This window comes from Dama dama, chromosome 13 (assembly GCF_033118175.1).
Source record: "Dama dama isolate Ldn47 chromosome 13, ASM3311817v1, whole genome shotgun sequence".
NCBI classification, from domain to species: Eukaryota; Metazoa; Chordata; class Mammalia; order Artiodactyla; family Cervidae; genus Dama; species Dama dama.
Genome location: NC_083693.1, coordinates 28,920,739 through 28,938,963, shown reverse-complemented (window position 1 = coordinate 28,938,963; position 18,225 = coordinate 28,920,739). Strand labels below are relative to the sequence as shown.

General features: G+C 53.3%; 1 protein-coding gene across 1 annotated transcript; it reads left to right on the top strand.

Moving 5' to 3' along the window:
- The first annotated feature begins 2,951 nt into the window (after positions 1-2,951).
- Positions 2,952-17,508, top strand: HAPLN3 (hyaluronan and proteoglycan link protein 3). Its single transcript, XM_061159602.1, has 5 exons — positions 2,952-3,176; positions 8,583-8,763; positions 12,060-12,428; positions 15,581-15,883; positions 16,538-17,508. Exons 2-5 carry the CDS (start codon positions 8,640-8,642, stop codon positions 16,822-16,824), a joined length of 1,083 nt encoding a protein of 360 aa, XP_061015585.1. The 5' UTR covers positions 2,952-3,176; positions 8,583-8,639; the 3' UTR covers positions 16,825-17,508.
- The last annotated feature ends 717 nt before the right edge of the window (positions 17,509-18,225 follow it).

Here is an 18,225-nt window from a genome sequence, read left to right as displayed (position 1 = left end):
CACTGGAATGGTGGGCTGGAGGAGCTGTTAGAAACTTGGTGAACCTAGGCAGCTTTCAGAGCCGCGGGAGGCCCCAGGGTGGGGTGCAGTGTGGGATGGGGGGGCGATGGCAGGGCTTTGCCAAAGGGGGTCGGCGCTGCTGGCCAAGCACACTGGGTCCTGGGAAGCCACTGACAATTTTACTCCAGGGCTGGGAGGAAACTCCTGGGGTACCCCTCTTCCCACTCCCTACCCTTAGTGGGGAGCCATCAGGAAGTGGCTCATGTGTAGGGGGGCACACTGCAAGCCAGTGATCTCGAAGCGGAGCTGGCAGATAAAGGAGGGACTGACTACCCGGGAGAGGGGCATATGAAACCACCCATTAGTCTTGGGACACAAGATGGATTTTCCTGAACAGACTTTGGGAGTGTGCCTTGACACATATATAGGCAGCGTCTGGGCTGCGGATCTGGCCATGTGGCTGCCAAAGGGAGGGTGTGGTTTTGTTGGAACTTCATCAGGGAAATTAGTCTGGAAGTGGCTCCTCCGCTAAAGCTTCTTGGCTGGGCTTCTTGGCTGGGCAGGGATAGAATAAAAGGTGCAGACTGTGGTCTCTGATTGAACTGGGAGGGTGGGGTTCCCCATCCCTGGGGGCTGGGGTTCTTTCCCATTTCAGAGCTCTCCTCTGTGGAGCTGCATGGTCTGGGTCTGGAGTTGGACTTTCTGGGTGGTTACTGACTTTAGGACTCTCTCCTAGGAGCATATCCTACAACCAAACTTGTTCAGGCCTCTCCTGGGAACTGGGCATCTTTTCCCCCCTGCATCTCTGCTCTGGGATGGTGCCGCCCCCAGTAAGTCCCACTTGCAGAAGGGGAAACTGAGCTTCTCTCCAGTCTGTCAACTTGTCCCTCTGTGGCATTGGATATTTCCTGCTGGCCAGTTTCACTGGCTGGTTGGCCAGGTGGACTGGTGGGCAGTAGTCGTGAACCTTCCACCTGGCCCAGGAGACCCCAGGTGACTCTGGAATTGCCTAAGCCACCTCTCAGTCCCTTCTTCCACTCATCTTTGCACGCTTGGATGTGTTGGCTCATGGCCTTCTGAAAGTCCCCCTCCTGGGACCCTAGATGAGGGTCCCTTCCCTCCTGACCCCTTCTGTCCTTGACTCCTCTCCCTGGGCAGCCCCCTCCACTTCCAAAGCTTTCACTATCACCTCCACCAAGTGGTCACTGTAGTTTTTTATTCCTGACCACAGTTTTGAGAGCCACCTCTTGAGATTTTACCTGCTGGCCAGCCCTGCCACTGGCCAGGATGTTAAACTTGCTTTCCTGTAACAAAACTGATCTTCCCTGATGTCCATCTATCCCTCTCCCTAACATGTGTGGCTGTCAGCACTGGGACCTGTTGACCTGCCTCTCCCAGAAGTCCAGATACCTTTTCATTCCTGGTTTAAATATAGTGGAGTGATTAGAAGCACAAGGCCTCAAGTTGGAGAAAAGTGAAAGCATTAGTCACTCAGTCGTGTCTGATTCTTTGTGACCCCTTGGACTTTAGCCTGCCAGGCTCCTCTGTCTGTGGAATTCTACAGGCAAAAATACTGGAGCAGGTTGCCATTTCCTCCTCCAGGGGATCTTCCAGACACAGGGCTTGAACCTGGGTCACCTGCATTGCAGGTGGATTCTTTACCATCTGAGCTACCAGGGAAGGCTCCAAGTTGGAGAATCTGGGTTCAAATCCTGACTCTGAGTGATCTTGGGCAATTTACTTAAATCCCTCTGAGCCTCATTCCCCACCTGTAAAGCAGAAATAAGAGGAGCAACTCCATGGCCTTGGGTTGGATGGAGAGAATACATAAGCACTGATGAAAAGCCTGGCTCATCAGGGGCCTCAGAAACTTGGATCATTGTCAGCAAAGCTTGCAAGGGTTTCCTAATTGGAACTGGCATCCTACTCATTTCCCCATCATATCCATCCTGCACTCAGTTTTCTGACAGCTCTCCTTTGGGGAGGAAACTGCACTGGTTCCCTTTTGCCCATCAGGCTGGCATTCACTTTGGGTGCAATTTAGTCCACCATGGAGAAGGGAATGGCTACCCATTCCAGTATTCTTGCCTGGAGAATCCCATGGACAGAGGAGCCTGGCGGGCTACAGTCCACAGGGTCACAGGAGTCGGACACGACTGAGCACACACACTACTACTGCAGCTCTTTGTGGTCTGAGATGCTCCTGGCAAATCACACACACACACATACTGTCAAGATGTATTTAGGAAGAGGTTCTGGGTTCAGTGACCACTTGGCCAAGGCGGAAAGACCTCCTTATGCTTGGCTGCTGAGGAACCAATGGGGCTTTCAGGCCAGGCCTCCCGTTGGCCTGGAGGGAAAATTAAACACCCAGTCCAAACAGGCATCCCTGGAGCTGGCTGCCTGATAGCTGTGCTGACAGGTCAGGATTCTAAAGCCGAGTCACCCCTGTTGGAGGACAAGGCAGAAGCCTGACCGCCCCTGCAGGCTGCTGGGAGCACCGTCTGCCCATCCTGTGTTCCCCCTTCCCGCCCCCAGGACTACTCACTCAAGCCCCACCTACTAGGGGCAGCCTCCCTGTGCCTGATGCTGAGTTAGCCTACCCGCAGTAGATTTCCTGACGGTCAAACTCTAGGGCAGGAGGGCTGTCAGCGCCCCTTTGCCTTCTCTGGGCGAAAGGCAGGTGAGAACGGTCACCCCTCCCTCACCTGAAGGTGGGAGTCGGCCGTAGCCCACCCGCAGTGTGGAGGTGGGGGGCTCCCCCCTGCTTAGTCTCGTTGCTTTTGGTAAACCGGGACGTTCTACTGAGACCCTCTCTCTACGAACGCTCGTCTTCCACGCCCCTAAATATGACAGCCTCAACTCCTGGGCACTCCCTTCAACGCGCGGCCTGCCAGATGCTCTGCAGGCTGGGGTGGTCTCCAGTCGGTATGGGGTGGTCTCCAGGGAAGTCTGGAGGCCGCCCAAATCTGTCGCACCTCCTCCGTTTGGGGCCAGCCCAAGGGAGGGAAAGGGGCGTGTGTTCCTTTAAGGGGCTGGCCCGGCGGGAGAGCGGGGGTTCGTCCGCAGCCGCTTCCCTTCGGGCCATTCAAGATCCCCGAGTCCGCCTGCTTCCTCCGACCAGATCAGCCCCACAGCCCGGAGCGCTCGAGCCGTCGAGGAGCCGCCTGGGGACGGTACGTAGCTCAGGGGTGGCCGGGCTCCTGGGGCGCCCTATGGACCAATTCCTCTCTTCCCGCTTCCTCAGCCTCACGCTTCCTGGGCAGGGGTGGGGAAGTGGGCAGAGGGAGTGAGCCGGGCCCCGTGGGGCCGGGGCCGAGTTGGGTTGTGATCGCCGCCGCCGGTCGGGGGCGCCCCGGGCGCCTGCGGGTTCAGAGCAGCGCGTGGCGTGGGCTGGCTTGCGTGGGACCCTTGTGCATAGACCCTGGTCGGCGAGGAGGCCAATTCTGAGGGAAACCAGTGGCCTCCGAGACCACCTCCCGGCTCTCCTCTCTCCCACCGGGTCTCTTCGCATCTTATCCCGCAGCCTCCAGCACAGCGCCCCAGGCGCAGGGCTCTGCCTCGGGGCATCTTTTGGGTGCTCATCTGTTCGGGGCGGGAGCGGGGTCGGGGGTCGGGAACACTGCGAGGGGCTGGGGACACCTCCTGAGGCAGCGGGCGGGTGGTCCTCTGCTGGCCTGCTCTGGCCCTCTCAGGGCAAACGCAATGGATGCTCGTGGGTTTCAGGCCTGGGTTCAGTGGGGTTTCTAACTTAGGGAACACCCGGAGCGCGCGGAGAGTAAAGTCCTGGGTGGGAGATGGGATCCTTTAGGGAGGAATTTAGAGCTCCTGAGCAGCCAGGGGGAAAAAAAACGACAGCACCGGACACTTGGACCGAGCTCTGTCACCAACTCGCTGGGTGGCCTTCAGCAGCCTGTGACCCGGTCTGGACCTTGACTCCCAGCGCTGACCTCTGGAGGGCCTTTTGCCTTCTGCCGCAGGAGGAGGTGGCCGAGAGGCGCCCTGGCCCCTCTCCCACAGCCCTGCACGGGCCAGCGGGCTGGGAATGCTGGTAGGAAACACCTCCGGACTTCTACTTTCCGGGAACCGCAGGTTTCAAAGGGCTTGGGGCACCGAAGTCAAATTCCTCTCCGGGAGCTGAATGATGGAGACCTGGAGGGCAAGGCTGCCCTCTGCTGGTGGTAGGGAGACGTGTTCTGCCCGGTGGTGCAGTCGGGGTACTCTAACAAGTCAAGGTTCAGCTTATTCTGATGTGCGGAGGGTCCTAAGGCACGTGGTGGCTGGGTAAAGCAAAGAATGGGTCGTCAGGAATCAGGAAATCCACACATCTTGTTTTGGTCACTCCAATACTTTAGTGAGCTGAGGGAAAAAAAATCACCCCCAGACCGGAAACTAAGAGCTGTTTTGGCTCAGGGCTTAGTTTCTGAACCGTGAATTTACCTCGTGCACGGCTGGTAAGAACCCTGGGGGAGCAACGTCGGTATGACATGGAATGGCTTTGGTCTGGTGGTGATTCCGCCCCCCCCCCCCCACTCCTCCCCCCCAGCTCACTAATGTATTAAAGTGACCAAAACAAGATTTCTTCACTATTAAAGAGCAAACCTCAGCAGTGTGTGAATTCCTTAAGATAAATGCTGTCAGTCCTGCAGAAAGTGCCTTTCTTACTGATGTCCCTCACTATTCGAATGCTTGCTACTCACTGTCCAGCACTCAAGAACCGAATAGACAGCATCCTTCCCTGTCCAGATTCCCCAAACTCTTAGTATCCAAACTCTTGCCATCCCATCTGAAGGATGCGAGATGTGGTGAGGCAGGAGCGCTGTACTGCTGGTTTAGCCGCTGAACAGAACTTAGCATAAAGTTTTCTGATAAAAGTAGAAACCAGGGACTTCCCCGGTGATCCAGTGGTTAGGAATCCACCTTCCAATGCAGAGGATGCAGGTTCGATCCCTCCTTGAGGAATTACATCCCACATACCTCAGGGCCGTGAAATTCTCCTGGCCAGAATACTGCTCAGATGGTAAAGAATCCGCCTGCAATGCAGGTGACCCGGGTTGACCCTTGGGTCCAGAAGATCCCCTGGAGAAGGAAATGTCAACCCACTTCAGTATTCTTGCCTGGGGAATCCCATGGACAGAGGAACCTGCAGTCCATGGGGTCACAAAGAGCCGGACATGACAGCAACTAGCACTACTTCAGGGCAACTAAGCCTTCGAGCAGCCACTAGAGAAGCCCACAACTAGAGAAGTCTGTGCATCACAACTAGTAAGCCCACCCGCTGCAACTAGAGAAGCGCCTGTGTGCCACAGCTAGAGAAAAGCCTGCCCAATGGAAAGAGACCCAGCACAGCCAAAAAAAAGTGGGCAACAACAGCTGAAGAAGTTGCAAAGACATTTCCTCTGTATTAAAAAACAAAATAAAACATTTAAGAAGATGGCTTTACCCTGGGTCAGACTTTTAATTTTGGTAAACCTAGTATCTTTTGGAATCCAGTGCCCCTAAGAACCCACATCCTGATGGAAGAAATGTTTGCCCCAGTGGTGGGTGAAAGCTGCAAAGCTGGGGATTGACATGCTGTTTTTTTTTTTTTTTCTTGTTTCTGGATTGCTCTTGTTTCTGTTAGTGCTTTGGTTACAAAGTTGCATGTGTTTTGAGATGTTGAGTTGTTCAGTCCTGTCTGACTCTTTTGCAACCCTGTGGACTGTAGCCCACCAGGCTCCTCTGTCCATGGGGATTTCCCAGGCAAGAATACTGGAGTGGGTTGCCATGCCCTCCTCTTGGTGATTTTCTAGACCGTCTAGACCCAGGGATCACACCTGTGTCTCTGGCATCTCCTGCATTGGCAGGTGAATTCTTTACCACTGAGCCACCTGGGAAACTCCTGTTTGTGCTTAGGCTGCTTAGATCCAAGTCACCAAGAGGCTTTGTGGATGTCACCTGGGGATTCCTCTTGGATAAGAAGCGAGGCTCACAGTGTCCTGTCATGCACAGCACACAGGGCAAGTCTGGGCCTTGGGCTCCCTGCAAAGAGGTCTAAGGGCACAGTGGATTCTACCCTTCAACTTCCTTCACAGCATTGCTTCTTCTCCAGTAAGAGCTCCTAACTGTTCTGAAAACAAGAATGTTTCCTCCACAATTCCACCACCTTTACAGGCCAATGCTTTTCTTTCTTCCCCTCGCTTGCTCTCCCTTTCTCTGGTTTTGCTGTTCCTCCCCTTCTGGTTTCTGTACACAGGCATTCTTAGGGTCACACACTTAGAATCACAGCAGAGTGGCAAGTCTGTGTTCTGCTTTTTCTACCCTAAATTATACCTTGTGCACTTTCCACGTTGCTGCCTGATGATTGTACTCATACTTCCAAATGCCTGCTGTCAACTCTGGTCTTGCTGCCCCAGAGTCCGCTTTCCACTCAGCCGCTGGAGGGATGTTTTTAACATGTAGGTCTGATCCTGTGGCTCCTCTGCCTAAAGCCACTACTAGCACCCCAGGGCCTTGGGGACAAAGGACAGGCTGCTGAGTCTGACACCCAAGGGCATCTAGACACTGGTCCTTCTGTCCTCCTCTCCCCTGTTTCAGCCAGAGCCTTGGAAGGAAGCAGAATTCATCCTGGATGTTTCCAATAAAGACTCTCTAATGATGGCTCAGTGGTAAAGAAACTACCTGCCATTGCAGGAGCCACGGGAGATGGTGGGTTCGATCCCTGGGTTGGGAAGATCCCTTGGAGAAGGAAATGGCAACCCACTCCAATATTCTTGTCTGGAGAATCCCATGGATAGAGGAACCTGACAGACTACAGTCCAGGGGTTGCAAAGATTTGGACCCAATTGAAGTAACTGAGCACACACACGGTACTTTCAGTAAATGGACAAGCAGGGCAGGAATGAGGGGGAGGTATGTGGGGCACTAGGCTCCTGTGCAAATTTTTTTTTCAATGTGGACCATTTTTAAAGTCTCTACTGAACTTGTTACAACATTACTTCTATTTTATGTCTTGGTTTTCTTGACTACCAGACATGTGGGATCCCAGCTTCCCGACTAGGGATCAAACCCACATCCCCAACATTGGAAGGTAAAGTCTTAACCACTGGACCACCAGGGAAGTCCCCTCATGTGAAAATTTAAGGGAGGGGAGTGTGCATACCAAAAATCTCAATAATCAAGACATAATATTTTGATGCAATACAAAAAAATTGAATCAACAATCTGTAGCCCTTGGGCCAGCTGCCTATTTTATTTGAGTGTCCAGTTAAACTGGAAGAGCCCCCCAGAAGTATTCTAGCGTAGCATTAAAAAGATTTTTTTTTTTTTAACCTCTACCTCCATAGTCGTTTCTGGACTGAAACAAAAGCTTTGCAGTGCAGGACTAATCCTCACTGACCATGAATGCCCCTGATATTTTCTACTAGTCTGGTCTCTTCAATGTCATTTAAAATGCTGCTCACAACTTTTCCAGTTCAACCTTGCAGTTTGAAAAATGGTGATACTGTCATACAGTCCTGCTTAATTTTTTCTGCAGTCTTTTCACTGCCTCCTAATTCCTGCTTGGGCTTCCCTGGTGGCTCAGTGGTAAAGAATCTGCCTGCCAATGCAGAAGACTCGGGTTTGATCCCTGATCCGGGAAGATCCCTGGAGGAGGGCATGGCAATCAACTCCAGTATTCTTGCCTGGAGAATCCCATGGAGAAAGGAGCCTTCAGTACATGGCGCCACAAAAGAATCTGACATGACTTAGGGACTAAAAAACGACAACAGTAAATTCCTGCTTAGGATTTGTTGGCTTGCCTGTTGCCCATCTTGCCTGCAGGGTGCAGTCCTCTGAGAGCAGGGACCTCATCTTGCTCATCACTGCTGTTGTCTAGCCGCGAGAACGGTGCCTGGCATGCCAAAGCTATCACAGGGGTCCCCAACCTCCAGGATCTAATGCCTGGTCATCTGAGATGGAGCTGATGTAATAATAATATAAATAAAGTGCACAATAAACATAATGTGCTTGAATCATTCTGAAACCGTCACCACCCCTACCTTCACCCTGCCCTAGTCCGTGGAAAAATTGTCTTCCTTGAAACAGGTCCCTGGTGCCAAAAAGGTTGGAAAGTGACAGTCATTCAGTCATGACCAACTCTGCAACCCTATGGACTGCAGCCTGGCAGGCTCCTCTGTCCATGGAATTCTCCAGGCAAGAATACTGGAGTGGGTAGCCATTCCCTTCTCCAAGGGATCTTCCCAATCCAGGGACTGAACCCCGGTCTCCTGCATTGCAGGCAAATTCTTTAGCACCTGAGCCACACACACACACATACACACACTGCAGGGGATCTTCTCGACCCAGGGACTGAACCCTGGTCTCCTGCATTGCAAGCAGATTCTTTAGCATCTGAGCCACACACACACACACATACATACACTCCAGGGGATCTTCCCGACCCAGGGATCGAACCCTCGCCTCCTGCTTGGGAGGCAGATTCTTTACCACTGAACCACAAGGGAAGCTGCTAAATTCCTGTTGATTGAACAAATGAGTAAGTGGGTCCCTGGGCCCCGCTGCAGACTTCTCTAACTGGCTTGTTTCTCTCCTCCTCCCAGCTTGCCCCGGGCCCCAGCCTTGCCTGGACACCCTGGCGCTGCCCGGCGCGTGACGCCATGGGCCTGCGGCTCCCGATCCCACTGCTCCTGCTGGGCTGTGTCTCCGGCCTGCCTTTCTACAACGGCTTCTACTACTCCAACCGTGCCAACGGCCGGAACCTGGGCAATGGCTACAGCGAAGGTGGGTGGCCTCTTGGCTCTGCTCTTAGCTCGGCTCTTGGTTTGGCTAGGTGACGAAGGCCTCTCCTGGCCCCTGCAAGTTCCGAGTTGGGTAGGGGCTCAGGGCGTGAAGCCAGCAGCCCTGCTCCCATCTGGGCCCGTGCAGTGGTCCAGCCTTGTCACTAAGAAGAGCAGAAGGGTGAGAAAGTTACTCCATGTCTACTGGCCCCTCAGATATAGAGGGCTTCCCTGGTGGCTCAGTCAGTAAAGAATCCATCCGCAATGCAGGAGACCCGGGTTTGATCATCCTCTGGAGGAGGAAATGGCAACCCACTCCAGCATTCTTGCCTTTAGAATCCCACGGAAAGAGGAACCTGGTAGGCTACAGCCCATGGGGTTGCAAGAGTCAGACACGACTGAGCGACTAAACCAACAACAACCCATGGGTATGGAGCTGAATGCATTGTAGCATGGTCAATTTTGCTTTTTATACTTTCCCCAAAGTCCTGCCAATTTTTCAAATTTCCGCTTAAACGTGACTTCCCCAGGTCTTCCCAGTGGAAAAGGGGTTTGGAGTTAGGGAGATAGGTTTGACTCTCCATTTTGCCACCTACTACCTATGTGGCTTTGGGCAGGTGACTTTTTTTTTTTTTTTTTTAACTTTTATTTGCATTTATTTTTTTGTGGCATTTCTTCCCCAGGCAGTATGTTTCTTTTTTAATATTTATTTATTTATTTGGCTGTGCTGGGTCTTAGTTGTGACACTTTGGGATCTTTAGTTAAGGCATGTGGGATCTAGTTCCCTGACCAGGGATTGAACCCAGGCCTCCTGCATTGGGAGTGTGAAGTCTTAGCCATGAACCACCAGGGAAGTCCTGGGGCCATAAATTATTGTTTTTTTGGTTTCTTTTGGGATATCTTTTTCTTCTGTGCAGCCTTCTCTTCTGGTTTAGGAATAATCTGACCCTTTTCAATAAGGATCATCTACATGTGGCAGGGGAGCTTAGGTATGGGTTGATCCAACCCTGAGCTCTGTAAGTCCTGTCCCACATCTTTAGGGGCTTTTTCACGTGGACATGCTCCATGACCAGAGAATCTACATCTAAGCTCTGAAGTCTGGAATCACTCTCTGCATTTCTGAGCATGTGCAATAAAAATTCAGCACCCTTGTTGGGCCACCAACCCTGCATCCAGCCCCACTGTTTGGCCTGGGAACACCTCTCAACACCATTGTAATGACAGAATGGCACACAATATCTTTAAAGTGACATCTTTCAGATACTTGGTGGCTTTCCGGGTATGCATACCCTTCATGGCCTGGGTGGTTTCATGAGTGTTCTTAAAAGAAACTGAATGTCGCTTAGTCGTATCTGACCAACTTTTGCGACCCCATGGACTATACAGTCCATGGAATTCTCCAGGTCAGAATACTGCAGTGGGTAGCCTTTCCCTTTTCCAGGGGATCTTCCCAACCCAAGGATCGAACCCAGGTCTCCCGCATTGCAGGCAGATTCTTTACCAGCTGAGCCACAAGGGAAGCCCAAGAATACTGGATGGGTAGCCTATCCCTTCTCCAGAGGATCTTCCCGACCCAAGAATCTTCTTTACCAGCTGAGCCACCAGGGAAGCAGTGTTCTTAAAGTGAACATGAAAATTTGAACCTCTTGATTTTGTGCAGTTTTCTGGGTCAAGGGAATAGCAAACCATTTTTAGAGGTCACTTCAGGCCAGTTACTGGAAAAGCCAGGTGACTTTTTATCAGCAGCTTTACGCACCTACTATGCATCATTTGTTAGGTCACATGAGCCTCATAGAAACTTGGACATAGGCAAGGAGTCGTTAGGTATGGCTGTTTTTCAGCATGAGATTCTCTACAGGGAGCCTCCCTGTCTATCCCTTGTTTACTCCTGAGGTTACCCCCTGCCCTCAGGCTGTGTACCTCTAAGGTCTGAAGTCCAGACCTAAGGCCGTGAGACCATGAGGCCCCGATAGGAAGACTCCAGTGAGAGATGGGCCAGCCTTAGCCATAAATCTGGTTCTTGTGGCGCATGTTAGGCCTGGTGTTTATTTGTCCCCCTGAGCCTGACTGCAGTCTCCTCTGTGAGTCCTGGCCTGGTCTCACCTGTGTCTCTAGGTGTTTGGGAAGAGTCGTGGTGGACAGCTGGCCAGAGTGAAGGGCAGGCTGTGCTCTTCTGTGACCAGTGTGTTAGAGAAGGAGACTCTGATGATCTGAGTCCCCCCCACCCTCCCTTCTGAGGTGCTCTTGCTGCCAGCTACACCAATTTGCCTTTTGCTTTTCTTTCTTTTTTTTTTTTTAGCTGAACCACGTGGCATCTTAGTTCCCCGACCAGGGATCAAACCCTCCTCCCCCAACTGCCACCGCATTGAAAGTGTGGATTCTTTTTTCCCCCCATTTAAAAAATTTAAAGATATTTAAAAAGTGAAGGACAGGGAAGTCTGGTGTGCTGCTGTTCATGGGGTCATGAAGAGTTGGACATGACTGAGTGACTCAATAACAACAAAACATTTTTACAGTGTTGTATTGGTTTCTGCTATACAACGCAAATCAGCCATCATTATACACACATCCCCTCTGTCTCTAGCTTCCCTCCCCTCTCCGCATCCCATCCCTCCAGGTCCTCACAGAGCACCAGAGGTAGCCTCCCTGTGCTACACAAGCAACTTCTATCTGCCATCCATGGACCATCAGGGAAGTCTACCAGCTCTCATCTTCTGCCTAACAAACCTAGTGGTTTAAGACAACAGCCATGTACTTTGCTCATGGTTTCATGGGCCAGCGTTTTGGGCTGGACTCCGTCTTTCCTTTCTTGGCTGTGCTCACTTAATTGATTGTGCCTGCAGTGGGCGGGCAGGTCAGCTGGGGGCTGGTGGGTCTAGGATGGCCTCAGCTGGGAGGGCTTGTCTCTGCTGTCTGCGTGTTCTCACCCTACAGGGGAGCCCAGGCCTTGTTCCGATGGTGGTTGGCAAGATTCTGAGAGAAAGAGAGGCCTCAGCAGGGCCCCCTGGAGCCTCAGCTCCGAACAAGCACCTCAGAACCCTCACTTCCCCCGCGTTCATTTGGTCAAAGCAAGTGGCAGGGCCAGCAAGGATTTCAGGGACTGGGGGTGGTTCATAGAGTCACCTCCTGAAGGAAGGAGTTGTGAAGTCACATTGCAGAGTGTGTGGGTACAGGGGTGGTGCAATCTAGAACTCCTGAGCCTGGCGGGAGCTGGGGGTGAGGGTGAGGGAGGGGGTGGCCCCTGCAGGACTACCGATGTGCCGCCAGAGGTCCCCATCTGCACCCCGCCTCTCCCCTCAGGCATCTTCAATGGAGTGAAGCTGGTGGTAGAGACGCCAGAGGAGACCCTGTTCTCCCACCGAGGTGCCAACGTGACCCTGCCCTGCCGCTACCACTACGAGCCAGCCCTGGCCTCTCCACGGCCCGTGCGCATCAAATGGTGGAAGCTGTCGGAGAATGGGGTCCCGGAGCAGGACGTGCTGGTGGCCATTGGGCTGAGACAGCGCACCTTTGGGGATTACCGAGGCCGGGTGCACCTGCGACAGGACAGAGCGCGGGAAGTGTCGCTGGAGATCCGGGACCTGCGGCTGGAGGACTATGGGCGCTACCGCTGCGAGGTCATCGATGGGCTGGAGGATGAGAGCGGCCTGGTAGAGTTGGAGCTTCGGGGTGAGACCCTGACCGTGGCTGGGTCCTGGGGGCTGTGGGGAGAAGGCCTGAGAAAGCATCTAGACCTCTGTGCTTCTGGCAGATAAAGCATTTAATCCTCAGAACAACCCCATGAGGAAGCTCCTGTTATTCTCACCCACAACTTATGGATGAGAAAACCGAGGCACAGAGAGGTCAAGTCACTTACCTAAGGTCACACAGCTCATACATGGCTGAGGAGGGGTTTGACCCCAGGCAGTCAGACTCCAGAATCCTCTGCTCTCTGCTCCCTCTTGCTCACGTCCTATTCAGAGAGAGCAAGACAGGAGCTGGTGACACAGCTCATTGAGTCAGAGCTGAGATTCACACAGGGTTGGCAGGAGACACAAATGAGGCAGCCCAGGGTGGGTGATCAGGAGTGGTGGGGACGGGGGCCACTCCTGAGCCCTCCTACTCAGGCCCAGCTGATGATGCTACACCAGAAGCAAGCCCAGTGCAGCCCAGTTTTCTTTCTTTCTTTCAAATATTTACTTATTTGACTGCATTGGGTCTTAGTTGCAATGCAGGTGGTCTTTGTCGTGGTGCACGGGCTCTAGAGCAGTTGGGCTTAGTTGCACCAAGTAATGTGGGATCTTAGTTCCGCACCCAGGGATCAAACCTACGTTTCCTGCATTGCAAGACAGATTCTTTACCACTGGACCACCAGGAAAGTCCCTGCAGCCAGATTTTCTGATTTGATAAGAGAAGCTTTATTCATGTGTGAAACCTCTGGATTTTTATGTAGAAATCGCCTAACTAAAAACAAACAAACAAACAAAAAATAAACCAAGCAGTGCTGTCTAAAGCTGCCAGCTGTGGTCTCCACATGACTTCTGCCTTCTCTGACCCTAGGCTGGGGCTGTGTGTCCTCAGGCCTCTCCTGCCTGTTAGGGATGCTGCCGGGAGGGTATAGAGGGAAGGCTGATCTGACTCCATGTCTGCCCCGTCCTAGTTGTGGCACTCCAGATCAGTGCCTTCCCCCAGAGCTCCAGTCCTCTCACGTGTGAAATGAAGAATAAGGGTAGTTCCTCTTTCACCTCCTTTGAGGAGATGAGGATAGAATGTGGCTCAAGGGCTTGTCAATCAGAGGTGGACCTTGCCACCAGCAGCCACCTGCCCAGTCCATGGGGCTTAGATGGTGGCCCAGAGGGGCCATGTTCCTTGTCCCTGATGTTGGGTATGGTGTAGGATGTGTGCGAGCCGGTCAGAGCCAGTTGTCTGGGGACCACGGGGGCAGCCTAGAGAAGCAGGGAGTCCTCACTTTTTTGGGGGTACACTTTTATTTCCTTTTTATTAATTTTTATTGGAGTACAGTGTCTTTACAATGTTGTGCTGTTTTTTTGCTGCACAGAAGAGGGAATCAGCCGTACGTATTCATGTATCCTCTCTGTTTTAGATTTGCTTCCCCTTTAGGTCACCGCAGAGCCCTGAGTCGAGTTCCCCATGCTGCACGGCAGGCTCTCATTAGATTTCTGTTTTATATGTAATAGTGTGTGTATCACACAATGCGTTTGTGTCAGTCCCAATCCAGGGAACCCTCACTCCAGGCCCTGCCTTTGAACAGCGCCAGCCCCAGGCCCTAGGGACACCCCTTCTCCTTAAGGTTTCATCTGACTTGGTAGAGACTGAGTCCAGGGGAGTTAACATTTTTTATTACAGTCAAGTTTCAAACATGGAATTTTGAGGGAGCCTGTGGCACCTCCCAGACCGTGGCACCAGAAAGGGAAGCCACCTGCTCAGGACCTCCCTGACCTCGAGCCTCCTTTAATAAGACCTTTTTCCACCCCTCCTCTTCCCCTGGAGCTTCCCTCATGGCTCAGGTGGTAAAGAATTTGCCTGCAATGTGGGAGACCCCGGTTTGATTCCTGGGTGGGGAAGATCCCCTGGAGAAGGAAATGGCAATCCCACTCCCATATTCTTGCCTGGAGAATCCCATGGACAGAGGACCCTGGCAGGCTACCGTCCACAGGGTCACAGTCAGACATGACTGAGTCACTAACACTTTCACTGTCTTCTTTCCTTGTCCTGTGAAAGTTGTCTGTCACATGGGGGACATTTCTTGCATCCTCCTCTGAAGCTTCCATATTAATGTTAACATAGACGATGAGGTCTCAGGGGCTGAGTCAGAGCCCAACAATGCCTATCTCCTGTAGGTGGCAGCACCTCCTCACTGGTGTCTCACTTCAGGCTGCAGTAACCAACACAGCCTTGGGGACCTCTGAACAACAGCAATTCATTTCACATAGTTCTAGAGGCTGGAAGTCCCACACCAGGGTGCCAGGTCGCAGACTTCTGTGTCCTCACAACGGTGGAAGGGGCTTGGGGGGAACTCTCTAGGGTGACTTTTTTAAGGGTACTAAAACCAAGACTCCACCCTCATGACCTAATCATCTCCCAAAAGCGCCATCTCCTGATACCATCATATTGGGCATTAGGATTTATTTATTTAGCTGCGCTGTGAGACTTGCAGGATCTTAGTCCCCTGACCAGGGATTGATCTTGAGCCCTGGCAGTGAAAGCACCATTTGCTAACCACTGGACCGCCAGGGGGAATTCCTGGGCATTAGGATTTAAACATCTGAATTGAGACCGTGGGCTTCCTCAGTGGCTCAGTGGTAAAGAATCCTCCTGCAATGTAGGAGACGTAGGGGATGAAGGTTCAATCCCTGGGTCGAGAAGGTCCCCTAGAGATGGAAATGGCAGCTCACTCCAGGATTCTTGCCTGGAAGAATAGGCAGGAGCCCAGCGGGCTCCAGCCCGTGGGGTCACAAAGAGTCAACTGAGTGACTTGGTAGGCATAGCACTGGGGTTCTTGGAACAGCCCTGTGGATTAGGTATTAATCCTGTTCTGTAATTGGGGATATTATTTGACTGACTCATTCATTCCTTTAACAAGTTAGTAGATTTCTGAGAGCTGCTGTATGCCTGTCTAGCTCTGGGAGGGAGATGTAAAGCAGATACTGGTTCTGCGTTGGACTTGGACAGTGGACAGGAGATGACAGGTTTGTAGAGCTTTACTGAGGGACTGTGTGTGTGTGTGTGTGTGTTGAGGGAAGCCTCTGTCTCAGTGGAGGTGGGTCTCCCATCGCCGGGCCCTGCCCACCCATTCAAGCCCGCTTTTCCGCCCTCCCCAGGTGTGGTCTTTCCTTACCAGCACCCCCAAGGGCGCTACAAGTTCAACTTCCACGAAGCCCAGCAGGCCTGCGAGGAGCAGGATGCGGTGGTGGCCTCCTTCGAGCAGCTGTTCCGGGCCTGGGAGGAGGGCCTGGACTGGTGCAACGCAGGCTGGCTGCAGGACGCCTCGGTGCAGTACCCCATCACGCAGGCCCGGCACCCCTGTGGAGGCCCGGGCCTGGCCCCCGGCGTGCGCAGCTACGGCCCGCGCCACCACCGCCTGCACCGCTACGACGTCTTCTGCTTCGCTGTTGCCCTCAGGGGTGAGTCGACTGGCCACGCATGGGCCTGTGGGTGGGAGGGCAGCGTCTGGGGGGACCTTCAGTCCTCTCGGCCCACCCTGCTGGTGCTTCCAGCTGAAGCCCTGTCCAACTGAGTGCCTTGATGCTGCTGCTTCACACCGATCATCAGTTTAGTCATTCACCCAAAATTCCCTGAGTGCCTACTAGGTGCTGGGTCATCATAGACACAGAAAACACAGTCTGCCCTCACAAAGGAGCTCATTTCATGGGAAGATACATGAATAAAAACAAATTGATTCAGTGCCATATCCCAGCTTGGGACATAGTAGGTGCTCGGTAAATGGCTGAGCAGATGAGAGACTCTTGATTGGTCCAGCAGAGGTGGGGCGCCCTCCTAGAGTAAAATTAGGAAAGGCTGGGGCAGAGTACAGATCTGACTGTGGGGAACCCAGCCCCATAGTATGTGGGATGATGCTTTTGGAGAGGGGCTGAGATTTGGGAAGGTGCCCCTGACAGTCTCCACTGCAGATGCTCCATAGCGTGGCAGCTCCCTAAGCGCAGAGAGTTAACAGGTCTTTGGGGGCTGGGTGGTGGGGTCTGCATGGGCTGGCTTTGCCCCAGGCCCTCTCTGGCTGCACCCTCCGCTTCTCCATCCTCATGCCCCGCATCCCACAGGGCAGGTGTACTACCTGGAGCACCCTGAGAAGCTGACGCTGACAGAGGCAAGGGAGGCCTGCCGGGAAGACGGCGCTCAGATCGCGAAGGTGGGCCAGCTCTTTGCCGCCTGGAAGTTCCGTGGCCTGGACCGCTGCGATGCTGGCTGGCTGGCAGACGGCAGTGCCCGCTACCCTGTGGCTCACCCACGTTCCAACTGTGGGACCCTGGAGCCTGGGGTCCGAAGCTTTGGCTTCCCAGACCCACACAGCCGCAAGTACGGTGTCTATTGCTACCGGCCGCACTAGCGCCGGGGTCTCAGCTCTGTTTCTGCCCCTGCCCCCTCCCCTTGTGGGCTGTATTTATTGAGTAGTTCATTTTCCCTTACAGGTTGGGGCAATTTTCATCTTGTTTTTATGCTTTCCAACTTAAAATTTTTTTTAATATTATTTTTTGGGTAAATCCCACAGATCCCAAATCATCCCTTTACTCAGGTGGACACCCAAAGGCTCTCACCCTCCCTGAATCCTCCTGCCTTGCTCCTCCAGGACGTTTGAGGTCCTTGGGCTCATGAGAGCTCTCTGCCACCACTGAGTCCATCCCCTCTCCTGGCCCTGGGGAGGCTGCTCTCAGAGCCGGCAGTGGCTCCCAGAGGAGCCAGGGCTGAGACCTGTCCTCTGCCTCTGCCTGGGGATGAGAGGGCAGCCAGGTGGCTCTGGAGCTGGGGTTCGGGCCAGGTGGTCTCCTGCCCCTCGTACTTCTTTGGGGAGCAGCTGGCCCACTTCAGCATGGCAGAGGAGCCTGGGAGGGAAGCGGGTCCCTGGACTTCCATGTGACGTCCCAGGGAAGGAAGAGAGTTCCCTCCCCATGTTTTCCTTCTCTCTTGGCTCCAAAGAGTCTGTGTTTTGTTCTCATTTTTCCCTGTTTGGCGAGTGGCCCTCGGGTCTGTGTACTATTTTGGACAATAAATGGTGCTGTGACTCCTCCCTCCATCCTGAGCCTTCCTCTGTGTCTCGCTCTTTTTTTTTTTTTTTTTAATATTTGCTTCTTTACTTATTTGGCTGCACCGGGTCTTCGTTGTGACATGCAGGATTTTTGATCTGCATTGCAGCAGGCAAACCTTTAGTTGCAGCATGTGGGATCTAATTCCCTGACCAGGGATCGAACTCTTACTCCCTGCATTGGGAGTGCAGAGTCTTCACCAGGGAAGTCCGTGTGTCTCATCTTTATCTCATTCAGTCTTAGGGTCCAGCTCCCTGCATGGGGGATGGTTCTGTCCTAGACGTGAGGTCGCCTGGGTCTGTCCACTTGGGTGGGCAGGGAACGCCATGGGCTGCACCTTCAGGCTGCCATGGTCTGGCCTGGCCTGCCCTGGGTGTACCCTGCCTCGGGGACTGACCTAGCAGCTGGAGGCCCCGGCGTGTTCTCCCACCATCCCACTCTGGGCTGTGTGTCTGTGAGGACCCAGCGTAAGAGTGGGAGGCCGGAGGAGGCTGTGCCCTGCAGAGATACTGGGGACCAGCCCTCTGTGTTCCTCACTCTGGTCCCCACCTCCATGTCAGCCTTAAGAAACCAGCTCTCTTGCCTCTGCACAGGCGCACCTCGGCCATGCTCAGTCGACCCTTTACGTAGCAAGGTGCTTCTCCAAGTGTGGCCGGCACCACCAGCTTCACCTGGGAATGTGTTTGAGATGCACCTTTCTGCACCTG